The 17,877-nt window shown below is 35.4% G+C and overlaps 1 protein-coding gene across 2 annotated transcripts in view; it reads right to left on the bottom strand.

The window, feature by feature from the left end:
• Window positions 1–17,877, bottom strand: part of PDK1 (pyruvate dehydrogenase kinase 1) — a 30,295-nt gene that overhangs the window by 11,239 nt on the left and 1,179 nt on the right. Inside the window, exons 2-8 of one of the 2 annotated variants that reach the window (XM_031451659.2) lie at window positions 16,781–16,922; window positions 14,616–14,687; window positions 12,420–12,604; window positions 12,004–12,099; window positions 10,903–10,980; window positions 9,375–9,451; window positions 7,504–7,602 (exon numbers count right to left, since the gene is read on the bottom strand). In XM_031451659.2, the coding sequence (XP_031307519.2) occupies window positions 7,504–7,602; window positions 9,375–9,451; window positions 10,903–10,980; window positions 12,004–12,099; window positions 12,420–12,604; window positions 14,616–14,687; window positions 16,781–16,922 (749 nt within the window). The remainder of the gene's footprint in view (window positions 1–7,503; window positions 7,603–9,374; window positions 9,452–10,902; window positions 10,981–12,003; window positions 12,100–12,419; window positions 12,605–14,615; window positions 14,688–16,780; window positions 16,923–17,877) is intronic. The other variant, XM_031451660.2, reaches the window with a different exon arrangement.

Raw genomic sequence — 17,877 nt, 5'->3', positions numbered from 1 at the left:
TTAAGACAAGAACAGCACTCTGATGACAAATATACTGAGAAATTGATGTGGAAATTAAACAAACCTCTGATTAAGATTATTTGAATAAAAAGTCTAGAATCACAGGAACATAAGCGTATGACAAGGAAAAGGGAAGAGACCATGAAAGAGAAGGGTGGCACGGAATGTCAACAGAAAGGCAGAGGAAGAGAAGTTTGCCAATTATCTTGAAAGTTTTCTCCTCCATGCATGAAATCACCACTTCTCAAAGTCATCTGACTGAGAGCTTCCATCCTTAATGTCCTGTTTCCTGTAACACTGGGCTCCCTGGGCTAATATATGTGGATTTTCAGGTCCAAGGGAAATGAGTCACTACTAACTTGATGACAGCTCTGAAGGCAGGAAATTTACTAACCCAGAGGTCCTGAAGTTTCTTATTCAACAGCTTTTTCAAGGTCAGGTTTGCAAAATCACCAGTAGTGAATGAACCAATACATTTAAATTTTAATTTAATAGATGTGGCTATAACACCAAACACCAAATCTGAAAGAGGAGTTAGACTTGTAAGACAGAAATAAACAGTTCTCTCACAGGGTTCTTAGTAGAGGGATAAAAAATTTTTAATGTCAATAATTTAAACAAGCTTAAAGAATGGAGGAGGAAAAAGCCCTAGGCCTTGAACCTGGAAGTCTAGAGTAAGTGATGGGAATGACAGCTCTACAGAAGAAAATTAAAGCAAGCATGTAACATGTAAAGAGCTAACAAGAGTAGATGCAGTCACGTGACCTGGATGTGAGGAGGCAGAGCCTGAGGTAAGGGCTGTCACACAGGCTTCTGGAACAGTCTGTTCAAGACCCTTTCTTTTTGAAAACAGCTTTACTTAAATATGATTCACATACCATGCAATTCACCCATTTAAAGTGTGTAACTCAGTGGTTTTTAATATATAGGCATACCTCAGAGATACTGCAGGTTCATTTCCAGACAATAAAGCAAATATCACAATAAAGTGAATCACTTGAATTTTTTGGTTCCCCAGTGCATATAAGTTATGTTTACACGTATACTGCAGTTTGTTAAGTGTGCAACAGCATTAGGTCTAAAAAATGTACATACATTAATTTAAAAATACAAAACAACAACAAAAAATTACAATAGTAACATCAAAGATCATTGATCACTGTAACAAATATAATAATGAAAAGGTTTGAAATATTGTGAGAATTGCCAAAATGTGACACAGAGAAATGAAATGGGCAAATGCTGTTGGTAAAATAATGCCGACGGGCTTGCTCAATGCAGGGCTGCCACAAACCTTCACCTTGTAAAAAATGTAGTATCTGCAAAGTGCAATAAAGCGAAGCACAACAAAACGAGGTGTGCTGTACTCACAGCTATGTGCAGTCACCACCACAGTAGATTTCAGAACATTTTCATTACCTCAAAAGAAACTCTGGATTCTTTACTGATTAAAACCACTGATCTATTTCTTGTCCCTATGTATTTGTCTATTCTGGACTTTTCATATAAATGAAATCATATAACATGTGGCCTCTTGTGACCGGTTTCTTTCACTCAGCATATTGTTTTCAATCTTGTAGCATCCCTGTTGTAGCATGTACCAATACCTCATTCCTTTTACAGCCAAATAATATTCCACTGTACAGGTAAACCATATTTTGTTAATCTAGTCATCAGCTGATAAGCATCTGGGTGTTTCTAGCTTTTGGCTATTGTGAATCGTGTTGCTATGGACACTGAGATGTAAGTTTTTGCTTAAATGTCTGTTTTCAATCCTTTGGGGTATACACCTACGAGTGGAATGGCTGGGTTATGATGAACCTTTCTTTATACCAGAGTCTCTAACCAGCACAGAATGAGTCTCTGTTGAGTGCCTAAGAGCTCAGTGACCCTGGATCCATGCAGTGTTGGATGACCATAAGTAATGCCAAGGATCTGCAGACCAGCCTGTGAAAGCACATGAAACAAGCAGAAAAGGGTATAAGGAAGACCATGCTGTAGCACAGCTGAAGCCCCAAAGCAGCAGACATCTGGGACTTGTAAATCAAATAAACCTTAATGGGCAAGTAGGTGACACATAACTAACCAAAAAATAGACACACATTAGCATCTGGGCTGAAAAAAGTGACACATTTGCACTACTTTTGCAGCAAACGGATGGTATTACCATGTATTTATTTGTGCCTCACTCTTTTACATGAATAGCCAAGGGGGATACACAGAAAAAAGAAATTCAGAGGAAACAGTGCAGAGAGCTAAGGTATATTAATTTTTTAAAAAACAACCAATATTACTATCTTCAGAGTGATAAAAGAAATACAGTCAGAGCACAAAACTATAAAAAAAGAGTAATAAAAAATAAAAGTTCCTGGAAATTTAAAATAAGATAATGGAAATAAAAATTCAATAGAAGGGTTGGGAATTCAAAGTCAAAATGAAAAATTAACAATACAGAAAACAAAAGAAAAAGATAAATCAAAGGGTCATTTCATAAAGCCCAACATCCTCCAAATATGACTATCAGAAAGAAACAGTAAAGAAGAAAGTATCAAGCAAACAGCGGGAATTCTAAAGGGCCCAGTTCAATGGGTACAAAAAGACCCACATGAAGTCACAACACTATGAAATTTAAGGAAAGAGCTGAAAAGCTTAAAAACTTCAATTAAACAAAACAACAAAACCTGTCGTCTAAAACTAGTCATATACAGAGGAACACAAATGGGAATAAACATAAGTTTTCTCAAAAGGAACAGCAGGAGTGACATCAGCAAAAACAATGGAGAAGGGAGCGCCAACAAGTCCTCCATCAAAGCAAAACGCAAAAATGGTCAGAACTCTGGGAACTAACCAAAGGCATGTATCAATCTAGGGAGCATCTACTCAAGGAAAACAACAAGCTTTGTGGTGTTTTAACTTGGCTTATTCCCACCTCCCATCCCTACTGCATCAACAGCTTGCAGTCAGAGTGAAACCAGCAGCCTAGCAACCACTGGGGAGACTGTCTTTCTTTGACCTGATTCTGAGCTCCCCAATGCAAAAAATCTTGCGTGCACCCACTGCTCCTCCGTCCTCAGAAACACTTGTCAAAAAAAATTAGAGATGACTGATTAATTTAAGGGCTGCATGAGGCAGTGTACAACAGTTAAGGCAAACAATAGGCTATCCATAAACTTAACAGGAGAAGCTCAGGAATGAGATGTCCATAGGGGCTTAGAAAAGCTCAAGAATATCCTGGGAATCTAGAAGGTCATGCTCATGCCCAGGGCTGTGTTCAGGAAAGACCTGAGAGGGTTCACTTCTGACGAACCTTGACGCTCTGTACAAGGAGAACCTAAAAGTTAAGTCAAAGTTGTCAACTGTCTGGCTAAGTATTGAAGGTGTGCCCCAATATTAATACAGAGTCCCTTGACAAAGACTGGGAGAAGGCATTTAAGGAAATCTCAGTTCAACCATTAGCCGAACCAAGCAGAAAGCACACACAATAAAGAATATAGACTTTACAAAATCAGTTTTAAAAAGTCACTAAACAAATAACAATGACCAACTTTAGGGAGCAGGGAAGTATCTGATCTTCAGTTGTTGCATTATATAATTTTAAATGTCTAATTTTCAACAGAAATTATACAACATACAAAGAAAGAAGAAAGTATGGTCTACACACTGGGGAAAAAAGGAATCAACAGAGACTCAACCCGAGGAAACTCAGATTTATTAAACAAAGACTTTAAATCAGTTACTTTAAATATGTTCACAAAACTAAAGGAAACCATTTCTAAAGAACTAAGGAAAGTATGAGGATAATGTCTCACCAGGTAAAGAATAGCAATAGAAAATATAGAAATTATATAAGAGAACTAAGTAGAAATTCTGGAGCTGACAAGTATAATAACCAAAACAAAAATTCACTAGAAGGGCTCAATGGCAGATGTAAACATGTGGAAGAAAGAATCAGCAATAGTGAAGACAGGTTAATTAAAATCATCCAGTCTGAGAAACAGAAAGGAAAAAATGAAAAAAAAAAAAAAAAAAGAACAAAGCATCAAAGACCTGTGGGACCCCATCAAGGTAGCAACATGCATATACTGGGAATTCCAGGAGGAAAGAGAGAAAGGGGCAAAAAGAATATTTTAAGAAATGATAGCTGAAACTTCGTAATTTTGATGAAAAAGATAAAGCTCTTCAAACTCCAAGTATGATAAACTCAGGGAGATCACACTTGGACAGATCATAATTAAACTGTAAAAGCCAAGAGGAAAGAATCTTAAGAGTAACAAGAAAAGTGACTCATCACATACAAAGGATTCCTAACAAGATTAGCAACTAGTTTCTCATCAGAACCATGAAGGCCAAAAGTCAGTGAGATTAACAATTTCAAAAAAATGAATGTTGAAAGGAAAAGACTATCAACCAAGAATTCCATAGCCAGAAAAATTATCCTTCAGAAACAAAGGAGAAATTGAGACATTCTCAGGTAAGCAAAAGCTGAGAGTGCATCATCACTGGTAGACCTCCCACATCAAGAAATACTAAAGGAACTCCTTCAGCCTGAAATGAATGAGCCACAGACAGTAAATCAAATCCACGTGAAGAAATAAAAAGAACCAGGAAAGGTTAACTATATAAGTAAACATAAAGGACAGTTTAAAAGTATTTTTTGTTGGTAACTTTTTTCTCCTGTATTATTTAAAAGAGAATTGCATAGAGTAGTAATTATAAGTCTGTATGGATGGGCATCTGATGTATAAAGATGTATCTTACATGACAATAATGACACAAAGGATAGGGAGCGGGAGGGAACAGACCTATATAGGATCAAAGTGTGTATACTATTGAAATTAAGTTGGTATTAATCTGAACTAGATTGTTATAAATAAAAATGTTAATTCTAATCCCAGGACAATCACTAAGAAAATAACTCAAATAGAAGTGAAAAAAAAAAAACAAGAAGAAAATTAAAATGATAAGCTAGAAAACATTGTAACAAAAAAAAGGCAGCAGCAATCTTGAAATAAAGGATCAAAAGAGACATATACAGAAAACAAATGACAAAATGGCAAACATCAATTCTACATTAACAATAATTATGTTAAATGTAATTAGCTTAAACTCTCCAATTAAAAGATGGACACTGACAAGATGGATTAAAAAAAATGATCAAACCATATGTTATTCATAAGAGACACACTTTAGATTCAAAGTAAGAGGCTGAAAGTAAAAGTTTAGAAAAATATACACCATGAAAACAGAAGCCAAATCAGAGTTGGGATGGCTATACTAATACCAAACAAAATACACTTTAAGACAAAAATTGTTAATAGAGACAAGGAAATTTTATAATGATAAAAGGTCAATACATCAAGAAGATAAAAAAATTATAAACATATATACACTTAACAACTGAGCTCTAAAATATATGAAGCAAGAACTGACAGAAGTGAAGGGATAAACAGACAATTCAGCACTAAGAGCCAGAAATGTCAATACCCCACATTGGATAATGGGTACAAGTAGACAAAAGATTAACAAGGAAACAGAAGACCTGAACAGCGCTAAACCAACTAGACCTAATAGCTATTACAGAACACTCCACCAACAACAGCAGAATATACATTATCCTCAAGGACACAAGGAACATTCTCCAGGATAAACCACATGTTAGGCCATAAAACAAGTCTCAATAAATGTAAAAGAACTGAAATCACACAAACTATATTTCTGGCCAAAATGGAATGAAATTAGAAATCAACAACAAAACAAAAGGTGGGGAATTAGCAAATACATGGAAATTAAACACACTCCTAAATAATCAATGAGTTTAAGAAGAAATCACAGGGAAGTTAGAAAATAGTTTGAGATGAATGAAAATGAAACCAATATAAAAAATTTGTAAGATACAGAAAAAGCAGTGCCTATGGGGAAATTTAGAGCTGTAGAATGTCTCAAATCAATAACCTAAATTTCCACCTTAAGACACTAAAAAAAGAGCAAACTCCAAAGCAGACAAAAGGAAGAAAATCATAAAGATGAGACTAATAAAATAAATAGAAAAACAACAGAGAAAAATCAATGAAACAAAGTTGGTGTTTTGAAAAGATTAACAAAATTGACAAACTTTTAGCTAGACTGACTAAAAAATAAGTGAGAAGACTCAAATAGAGAAAATGACGAATGAAACTAGGGACATTACTACCAATCCTAAAAAAGTAAAAAGGATTATGAGGGAAAACTATGAACAACTGGATGCCAACAAATTAGCAAACCCAGGGAAATGGACAAATTCTTAGAACGACACAAACTACAGAAACTGACTCAGGAAGAAATAGAAAATCTGAATACGCTTATAAAATGTATTATTTTATGAATCTTATTATGAAATGTCCTAAATAGGGAAATCCATACATAGAAAGTAGATTAGTGGTTGCCAAAGGCTGAGGAGAGTGGGAAATGGGGAGTGACTGCTAATGAGCATGAGTTTTTTTCTTGGGAGTGATGAAAACGTTCTGAAATTACACCATAGTATGGTTGCACAACCTTATGAATATACTAAAAACCACTGTATCGTATTACTCAAAAAAAAAAAAAAAGGAACAGTAGATGCCTTCCAAAGTTCCGCAAGATGATTATTTCTAAATCTAGAATTCCATGTATGAACCTGAGTACTGGGAAGATGACAACTGAGGCTGGGGGCGTGTGGAGAGGGGAGGTGCTCTAAGAGAGCTAACCCCTCAGCCACCAGAACTGAAAGCTAATATTTGCTGTTTAAAATTTTTAATTTCAGAAATAGCAATATCAGAATACTACTTTAAAATACAGTAATAAATATCAGAATAACAAGACTATCTCTGAGTAGTGACATACAAAGGGCAAGGAACTGACATATTTGGTCTCTATACTCTCTGTATTTATTAATTTAATACAAAATTTTAAATGATTATTTGAAAAAGAGAAACATCATCATACTCTAAGATAGTAAAATGTAGTAGAAATGGCCTGGAAGTAGGGTCAAAGGACTGATTTCACGTCATGTGTCATTTATTGGCTGTCTATAATAATGAACTAATCACTATGTGTGGTTTCAAATCTATAAAATTGAGAATAAAATTACCTGTCCCTCTAACTAAAGAACTGTTATGAAAATCAAAGGAACCAATTAAAATCAAAGTAGACTGAAAACCATTGTTTAAAAATGAAAAACTGTACTATCTATATAATACTACAAATACCCAAATATTTTAGTTTTCACTAATCAAAGTGGATATCAAAGTGGACATCCATGATTCTGCTAAACTGTCTGTCTCCAGTATGTACTTTAATTTCAATCATCTGGGTGAGGGACCAAAATAGAAACAGACTCAAGAGAAAATTTCATAACCTGCCAGATAAATGAAGCAATGTGCTTATTATCTATTAGGAATAAGACTTCTTTTCCCTAAGAATAAAGAATGTCTTCAACAAAGTATGTGTACGTCTGTACATCAGCTAAAACAAAAAAACAGCACTTACCTTCACAGTCAAATCCTCATTACCCAGTGTGACATGGACTTGAATAGGTGGGTAAACACCTTTGTCAGCGTGGTGTTCCATCGTCGCTCTCATTGCGTTCTGAAATACATTAAGGTTACATTAAAAACACAACTTTACAGAAAGAGAGAAACTAATAATTTTCAACTACATATGCACTACTTGAAATTTTTAAAAATTTAATTCAATGTAAATATGCCAAAGAATCATAATTCTTATAACCATATTGAAAGAATTAGTTTTTTAAATGTCAGTTTTAGAGAACTTGGTATATATTTAGAGATCCTAAATAAATTCTGCATATTTTCCAAAACCAGCCACTTTTAACTAGTTTTACATTAAAGCAGAAATTTCTACCCAAATATTTTTATAATTTGGTAGGTAACGGGCAATCTTATTTTTGAAAACAGTTTCATCTCTATTTTTAAGAACCATTTTAATTGTCATAGATTGCTTTAAGAAAGAACAATTTTTTCATATAGTATTAATAGTAAGTCTTATTATGATGTAGAAATGAATCTTAATTTACCACTAGTTTGAAATTAGGATATTTACAATTTAAAACTGTTTTGATCTATTTCCAAAGGAAATAGGGTACACAATGCCAACATATCATAAGCACTAAGTGGTAACACGACATGCAGTGCTGGAGTAGAAACTGCTGAGGCTAGATACAGTTACAAAGGCGGAAGTCAGGGCTGAATGTGGAAATAAGAGTGTGTGGCCCTGGCATACCAATCGGGATCGAGTCCCCTAAGGAGGAGAGTCTGTCATCTCCACCAAGGGCCATTTAATCAGGTTCCAGATGGAAGCCATTATTATTATTGACATAACGTAAAATTTGTTACACCATACGGTAATACTTCTCTTATTAAGCATCATGGGGAACAAGATCTTCATGTGACTAAAATTTCAAGGAAAAAATTACTTTCAATCCTTTAGGTGCCAATTGTTTATTTAACCACTTGGGCACAAAGATTTCTGTAAGGTATTAGACATGTTCTTGCTGTCTTAGAACAAAGAGAATTCTTGAATCTTTGCTATTCTAAGACAATCAGCCAGTTAGTTTTTCTGTGTTTCAGTGTATTTTTCTTTTTTGTGATCAAGCTGAAAGCCACTTCTTCTCTCTCTCAGTCTACTCCTGGCTAAAGACATGGTAACCACACTGAGACACTACAGACTTGACTGGGGTAATCATTTTCAGCCACATGAACCCGTACCACTCCTCATTACTTTCCTGTCTACCAGCAAGTGTCAAAAAATGTACTGTCAACATTACCAGCATAATTTTATATAGTTTTCAAAATTTGTTGTAAAGTGCAAACATAACAGCAGAAGTCCTGTAACTCTATATAAATGATTTTTTCAAAAAAAAAAAAAGGGTAACAGTGGGACTGTGGTCCTTTAAGGGTGGAAAGTTGAGAACAGTTCTTCTAAATATTTTGTTTTGTAAAAATATAAATAAAACTTTATTGAGCACCTATAGTGTGCTACCATTGTACTGGACACTTAGTATGTTATTCTCAATTTTCATAATAACCTGGATAGGATTATCCTCATTTTACAGAGGAGGAAACTGAGGCATGACTTGCCTAAGGTCACACACATGTTAAGTGGCAGAACTGGAATTCAAACCCAGGTCTTTCTGACTCCCAGGTCTGAGCTGACCACTACACTGAGGGGCCCATCAGTGTTGACAAAAAGCTGATCTCCAGCATTGTGGCATGACACTGAACATGAAATGATACACTTTCATGAAACTGAGGAAAGCCTGGTGGCGTATTTAACTTACAGAGCAGATTCCTAACCTCAGGAAAGGACTGATAAAGGTGATGTAATACTATTTTACAAACCTTGAAAAGTTCAAACATCATGTGATAGAGATGGGATGGTACATAAACCACTTGTATTGGCTGTCCTGGTGATTTTGCTACAGAGCAGAAGAGAAAAATATGAAAGTACAGAGAGATGTGCTTAGAGCATTTTTAAGAATATATTGTGTGGTGATGAAAAGAAAACATTTACTATGGAGGACAGTACTAGCTGGGGGAGAAGGGCCGCAACAGTCCTCTACTGTATCAGTGTTTGAACTTCACGCTCACACAGATTTATAACTGCCTGTGGCAACATGAGCCCTGCAGTCACTCTTGTAATCCTGCAAAATAATCTACCAACCCATCTTCCCATTCTTTTCTATGACACTGAGACTGTTTAAAGGACATTCGGTCTTAAGTCTGGAATCTTACTTTCCAAAAAGAAGTGTTATTATCTATAAATTCCATGGTCCAACTCACATACATACATCCTTTCTTTAAAAAGTCATTTTTAAATGTTTCACCCAGGTGGAATGTGTTATTTTAGGCATTTCTATGGATATAGATCCAAATAAAAACTTTGAGCTAGCATCACTTTATCAAGGGGATACTAATTCTACATTCAAACATTTAATTGGAGCCCAGGTAGGGACAGAGGGCAGATGATGAGTAAAGCAGAACTTTCAGTAAAGGAGTAAGACTCATCATACCTTAGAATTCTAATCCAGCCCATAAACTGGATTCTCCACTGAATAAACTGTCCCTTGGAAACATGGATGGGACATCTGGAAACTGCCCACAGCAACTTAGGTTCCCAAACTATCACTTGTGCATTATGGGCCAGAAGACTGAATATGGCTTTAGAAAAACACCAGGCAATTCCACTGCCCTGCCACTCAGTATAAGCCTATGTAATTTTAATCTTCTTTAAGGGTCATTTTAACTTAAGAGATGCTTTCCCCACCACCAAACTACCCTACCTCTAGGAAACACAGGGAGGGAGACTCAACAATCGCCTTCCAAGGCATCTAAATCTCTTTGGTCCAAAAGGCACTAGTCAGGGTAAAAAGAAGACCATCAGAGATAAACAGATTCCCCAGTAGATGAGCATCCTTCTTTTCTCTTTTATATCTCCAGTCTTTTCACTTCCTCGACAATAAAAAATGGTTTACAACTCAGGAAGTAGACATCTTAGAGGGCAAACCTTACACCACTGAAGTGCATATAAAAGTCAAATGTAATTTTCTTGTCATCAATTTTTTCTATGACTAACCAGAAAATCAAAAATAAGCAAAGAATCAGTATTAAATCCATTAAAAATAAAGAAAATAGGGAATAAAAAGCAAAAATGTCTTTTAGGAAGAATCTAACTAAATTAAAAAATATATATGTACACATATACACATATATACATCTTTTTTAACACTATTTGCTCTCCCTCAGCTTTTATATCCAATGAAGAAGTTGATGAGAAGTCCTTTTATAATAAAACAAATCTAAGTTCTTCTTATCATTGCTTCTCAGGTAATCACAACACTAATCATTGAGGAAAAGACAACAGGCTTACCATTTAGTTCTTCAAGTTCTAGTTCAGGAGAGTTAATATAATACAAATCACACAGACGCCTAGCATTTTCATAGCCATCTAGTGTGAATCAAAACAAAAAAAGCATTAAATAAATTTACCTCTGCTTCATGCATTAAGATGGCAATAGTATAGACAAATGAAATTTTTAAAACTTTCTATAGAAGAAAATACACTTCAGTAATCTTAGTTCGGGGAAGGTCTTTTTAAGTATGACAAGACAAAGCCTAAATGCCATAAAGGAAGAATGACAGATACAATTACAAAAAAATTGTAACATCTGTATGGGAAAAGACACAATTAACAAAGTAAAAAGAGAAACAGCAGGCTGAAGAAACTATTTACAGCACATACAACAAAAATTTAGAGTTGGTAAGGGTTTAGGGAACAGCCACTCTCATTCACCATTTGATACATTTTTGGAGGTATCAAAATTTTAAATGCATTTTAAGTATTTTAAATTCTAGGAATCTTGCCTTCTAAAATACTAGCAAAAGTCAGCCCATATCTAAGGATGTTTGTTCACTGCAGTATTGCTGGTAACAGAAAAGATGAAACAACCTAAACATGCATCTACAGGAGGGTGAACTAACACGTCCTGATACATCCGTGACAGCCATTCAGAGAACCTGGCATATATCTACATGTGCTGAACATGCTACAGTGTTTATAAACTTATAGAAAGATACACACAGAGTGCCCCGTCTTCCAAAAACAACAATGTAAGACCAACAATTATGTATGTGTATGAGTACACATCGTATAAACAGAAAAAAGTATGGAAAGAAGCAAATCAAACTATTATGAATTACAACTCCAGGCACAGGGAACAGAAAGGGAGGAGGAGGAACATTTTGAGGTAAAACATAACATCACCACACTTTGCCTAATAAAGCATTGTATCAACAAAACATTCACCCTATACAGAGTGCACAATTACCATTATGAAGTTATTTTCAAGCCCATACATTCACTCCTACCATTCTATCTCATGATATAAATCGTTGTTTTAACAGGAAGAAATAACACTCAACAATTTTGATTTCTGCATCTTTTCTGACAGGAGAAGTGTTAAGTATTTACCTTTAATAACTTCAACCACGTTGCAATTCGGATTTATGCTTCCAATGTGCTTTCGATGAGACAGGCTTCCTTTCCCTTTTCCACCAAATAATAAAGCTATCAACAAAAAACATGCAAACAAATAAAACAAGCTGAAATACTTAATGCCCTTGTCCAGATTTAAATACTGCTTCTCTAACTGGCACCAAACCGCAGAACAAGAATTTTCATTATACATAAACATGGTATTTTACATAATGTTAAACATAAAAATTCAATTAAAAAATTTCCTCTGTATGGCAGTCTATTTATTTTTCTTAATACACACACAAAAAAAGTAAAATTAAATGTTCTCCCTAAAGGGAAGTTTTCTAAATAAATTTAAAATATACCAACACATCTTATTTAGCTTCTTCTCTTGACTTCCAGACACTTACAGTGCTGATTGAGTAACATTCTAATTGAAATGCGACTCATGTAGAAACGATCCAAAAAGTACTGAACATTCTGGCTGGTGACGGGATCCACCCCGAAGTTCTCCTTGTATTCAATCACACCTTGGGCCATGGTGGGAATCACGTCATTGTGTCGGTTCCTGATCCGTATCACAGTATCTGTAAAGCTAAACAAACCTGTCTGTCAAAATGGCCAAATATTTTGACAAGTGAACATAATACTAAAATCTAAGTTTAGTCAACTATACGTGGCAAGAAATCCCTAATTCAGTAAAAGGAGCATCAGTACATGTTTTCTTACACTCAATGAAATATATTTCAGATCATAAAATACACAGAATCTATGAAGATGTTAAGAAATTCCAAAATGAAATTTCTGAAACTCAAGTTATTTTCTTGTAACTCCTAAAAGTAAAGCTGCTACAAGATACAATCCTACAGATGATAAGGTGTTTTTTTTAAACCATTATTAACTAAGGTTATCTGAGAACTGACTATGAGGATGGTATTCCAGGGACATTTAGTGTAAGTCAAGACAGAGCACTTGCTTCTAGGGAACACACGCTCTGTAAGGAATGAAGATGAATGAGCCAATAAAGGCTGTCTGTTTTGGAACTATTCCCTAGGTTCAAAGACAAAAAGGGCCACTGAGAACAGAAAAGAAGAAAACAATTCTAATCCCATTCATCTTATGAGTTTAAAAAAATAGGAGAGGAAAACTGAACTGTTGTGTTAAAAGAAAAATTTTCAAGCCATCCAGCTTTCTCACTTCTGGCATTTGGAAGACATTATTCATGATTAATTTAAAGAACTAAATAAAATTGGAAAGAAGTCTTAGTTATGAATTAACAAAATCCATCTTGTAACACACCCATCGGAATTTACACTTCCGAACGAGTGCTTTCCCGTTCAAAGGCATCATCTGGAGTATTATTAATCTATTCCAGTGATGCTCTCACTGCTCAAAACATTTTGGGAATTCCTAGCTTGTAATCAGTTTCAAAACCAAACTGTTTACCCAAAATACAAACAACAAAACTCAAAAACAACAAACAACTCATCATTTCTAGTCACTCCTTAATTGTTTATTTCACATCTCTCTCTCTTTTGTTAAAACCAAAAACAGTATTTTTCTGCATGGCGGTTCACCTTATTTTTAAAATTCAGCTCTGGATGACTGTTTTCAGAAGGTTCTAGAGCATAATGTATACTTTTAGGACTGAGTGCGTCCAAATCCTGGTCCTATAATTTGCTATCTATGTGACCTTTATGCCATCTTAAGTTACTTAACCTCTTTGTGCACAGATAGTATTATCTCAGTAGTTATTTTAAAGATTAAATGACATCATTTGTGTAAACTGTGCAGAGTAAATTTTTGACGTTATTTTACCAAAATCAGGTTTAAAAAGTGCAATGTTGCTATCCCCTTTCAAGAGAGTCAAAAAAAAAAAAAGTATATTAGACCAGGAGGACAACAAAAGAGGTAGGTTTTAAGTTCTGAGCAACATTCATTGGAATAAGCAGGTACCTTACCTTAGGAGACTACTGGGATTACTGGTCCTGCTGTATTGATTATTAAATAGGTCCTATTACTTATACTGTCTTACAGACCACAAGTTATAAAATGGAGACCCACAGATATGTTTTTGTAGGATTTCAGTGTTAAAAATTTAATTAGTTTCCCATCTTTCAAAACTGGGGGATTTTTACATTAAGAATCTAGACTGGTGGCTGTTCTCAAACACACACACAAATCGGACGATCTGGGCGGCGCTCTGCATGATCATGGAGCCAAGATGGCTGTCCTTCAGAAGCATGCGCTCTCCAGGTTAAGAGTCCTCACCAGTCCCCTATCATCCAAGCGGCACTGAGGCCACATCTAGTTTTCCACTGATACTCACACTGGAATTGTGTCTTTCTTTACACTAGAGTTAGAAGGAACATAAAACCTTTCTCATGCCCAGCCCAATTTACAAATTTATGTACGTGCCTCACCTGTATGGGCTGCTGGAGGCACATATGCTGCCATATGTTCCAAAGCAGTGGGAAACTAAAAGTTAATCAGTTTCCCTAAAGTGACCCAATAGCAGGTTTAAGTTTAATACATTTATATTTTTGATATGATGTTCAAAGAGTGCAAAACTTGTGCTCAGAACAGGGTTAAAACAGTGTACTTACTCATAAACAGTTTTAGCATCTTCAGCGCTTTTGTCCTTAAATTCAAGAAGCTCCTGAAGACTCTGGATATACCTAAAATGCAAATCAACAGGGTACATCTGTTCTTTTACATTTTGAAAGTTCAGTATGGTGAAAATGCTCAAAAAAGTATTTTTAACATTTCTTAACTTAAATTAACTTTTAATAAATTATGGTTGAAGCAGGATTTTTATACCCATTCACATTCAAGCAAAGTGCCTGGCATTAAGCAGCAGAAGGCACATGTTTTCTCCTAAAAACAGGTTAAGTTTGATTTGAGAATTTCAAGATTTCCTACTTCTTTTTTTTTTTTTTTGTTCTATATTCTAAAACAGCTTTTAAGTTTCTTAAAATTACCACTGTACATTACAGTACAAATACTGACTGTCAGAAGAACTAAGTCTGTCACTAATAACCATGTGATCTTGGGCAAATGGCTTAATTTGTCTTAGTCTCAGTAAAATGTGGAGGCCAATCTACTTAAATGTCTGTGCTTTAAAACCTTAATTTTAGATGTTTATATCCAATCAACAAATATTTATTGAAAGCCCACAATCTAACACATGGTCCTTTTAAACAGAACTGAACAAAAACACAAAAGTCATGAAAGTGTAGGTTTTTAATTTACCTAACAATTCAAGGGAGCAAATCACCTGGTAAAGGAGGGAAATGAGGAAAGCCAAATGACCCTCTCAAGGTCACATCACTGGGCAGTGCAGGCCCAGAGTCAAAACACATCAGCTCGTTCAGTGACCTTCGGAAGTGTAAGGTCTGCTCTGACTTGTCTGTTGGCACTTGATTTACAACTGCCCTAACTTAGCAGGCATGCAGGGGCAGTGAAAGTTCCCTAAAAATCTGCAAATCCACATGTGGGTTTGGAAAGCTGTTCCCAGCAAGCAATATGCCTACTGCATGTCAACACACTCCAAAGTCAGGTGATTCTGATGTCTACTGTTTTGTTTTAACCCTTATTTCGCCCTTCATTAGCAAGAATAATTATGCTCTTTATTCAAGAGATACATCAATACCTACAATGTGTTAGGCACAGATAAGGTTTCAAAATGCAGCTCAGACTTACTCATATTCTATTTTTAATGAGGAATTAAAAAAAAAACAGGAATAAGCTTCCACAGAAAATTATGTTTTCCTTACATCAGAATTCCTGAACAAATGCCTCTTACTTAAACCATGTTTCTAACTGTTCCATTCCTGGACTAAATAGCATCTGATTATCATTTATGTGGCAGTCATACTCTTTCAGTTATTATAAAAAAAACTGATGTTAGATCAGCTTCTCCTACAAATTATAATGCCAACAAAAGGAAAGCTTACAGTCTCCATGAATCATAACTGGGAATGTCTTGAAGATAAATTTTTCCATTTAAGACTGAACTCTGGCAAACTCTTTCGTTTGAAATGTTAGTGCTTAAGAGAATAATGTTTTTAATAAGATTAACAAGAAAAGCTGTATCCAGGTGGCCATATATGTGTGCACACCTTTAATACCTCTACTGTCATTTTTTGGAAGAGAGGTCAGTTTCTACACAATTTCAGTAACTTCTAATTGTTTTAAAATGGTAAAACAAAGATTTTAACTTTTGTGATTTATAAATATATACTTCAAGAAAATATAATCAGTACACTTTTTAATATATTTCATCAATCTGACTACAGCATAGTGTAGTAGACACAAACAATTCTAGGTCTGAATCCCAGCTCCACCATGAGTGGTAATGCCTTATGCAAAGGACTTGACCTGTAGGTGCCTCAGTTTACTCACCTGGAAAAATGGAGATGATAATGCCTACTGGGCAGGGTTATTGAAGGGATTAAACGTAATGTATATAAACCACTAGCTATCAACAAACAGAAGGTATTTTTATTACACTATATAACATCCTTACAGATTTAATAACACAAATCTTAAATATAATGTCTGTATTTCTGTGCAGGTGATTGTTTTTTTCAAAGCCAAAAAGTGGTACAGTCCAGGATTCAGGAGACAAGCCCAGACAAACCCAAAGAAAGGAGGAGGAATGCTGCTACTACCTTAAGATTCCACTGAAGAGTTAAAAAAGTACTTGCTTTAACTTGAGGTAAAGTCTACAACTCTATCAAAATTACAAACACAAGACAGAGAATCTTACCAGCTTTGTACCAACTGAACTGATGGCGTCCTGAGAAGATTATCTGGAAGAAGACTTATTTCTTTCATGATATTTGCCAACCTAACAGGCAACTCTTGCCGCAGAAACATAAATGAGGTCTTTTCACAAGCATTCACAGATCCTGAAACCAAACACAGTGGGAACAGCAGTTAAGTGGAAGCCATGAGGCAGGGAGAAACACAGAGGGAGTTATTTGGCAAGTTGCAGCATCACCATAATAACAGGGCAAGGAAGAGGAGTCAAGGGACAAGACAGCACAGTCTCTAGGGTTGTGAGGCATTCTGAACAACCCTCCAGTTCCTGACCTTCCAACCACGCTATAAAGCAGCAATGTCTCCCTTACTTACATCTCGTCTTAGAACAAAGACAACCTAAGCAAGTCTGAGCAAGGCACAGAATTCAATTCACATAGGACGTGTGAAAGCCTATCCCGTATCACCTGGTGCTGCTGTCATTTAAAAAATCTGTTTCCTAATTCTAAATTTATGAGATGTGAATATCTGTCTAAGAAATAGCAGAAATTCTGACATGTTCATGGGAAGTTTCACTGATGCCATATCACAGAACCACTATACTAATCGCCATAAACAAAGAGCATATGGAGAGGAGGCGTTCAGGCAACAGAAAGTAAAAAATGCCAACACCTGTTTAGCAACCATCTTCAAGCTTCTCCCCAGCTGGTCCTTATTCAATTGTCTGACTCCTGGAAAGCAACCTGCTCCTTCCTCCACTCCTATCTCAAAATGCTAAGCAGAATAGCTGCAGGATGTCCTCTGGCAAGCAGTTCCATTTAAAGTTAAACAAAAAGTCATATTATTTCAGTAATGCATTTTAAACTCACTAATTTAATCTTGCTGTTTTAGCAAGCGACAACCTTAGCAAAAATTAGATTGTCAATTGTACAGGAATTATGCTTTTAAAAAAGACCCATTTTCTTGTGAAAGTTTAATGGCATACTTGTAAACACAGCCAAATTCACCCCTTATTCACACTAGAATCATTTTAAAGTAAAAAACGAAAACCAAGAGCTTTGAGCCAAGCAAAATTGCCACTGTAAACCACAAGTTTAAGATCAA

Source organism: Camelus dromedarius, chromosome 4 (assembly GCF_036321535.1).
Source record: "Camelus dromedarius isolate mCamDro1 chromosome 4, mCamDro1.pat, whole genome shotgun sequence".
In the NCBI taxonomy this organism is placed as follows: Eukaryota; Metazoa; Chordata; class Mammalia; order Artiodactyla; family Camelidae; genus Camelus; species Camelus dromedarius.
The sequence above is the reverse complement of the archived record's forward strand: the minus strand, read 5'-3'. Positions and strand labels throughout refer to the sequence as shown.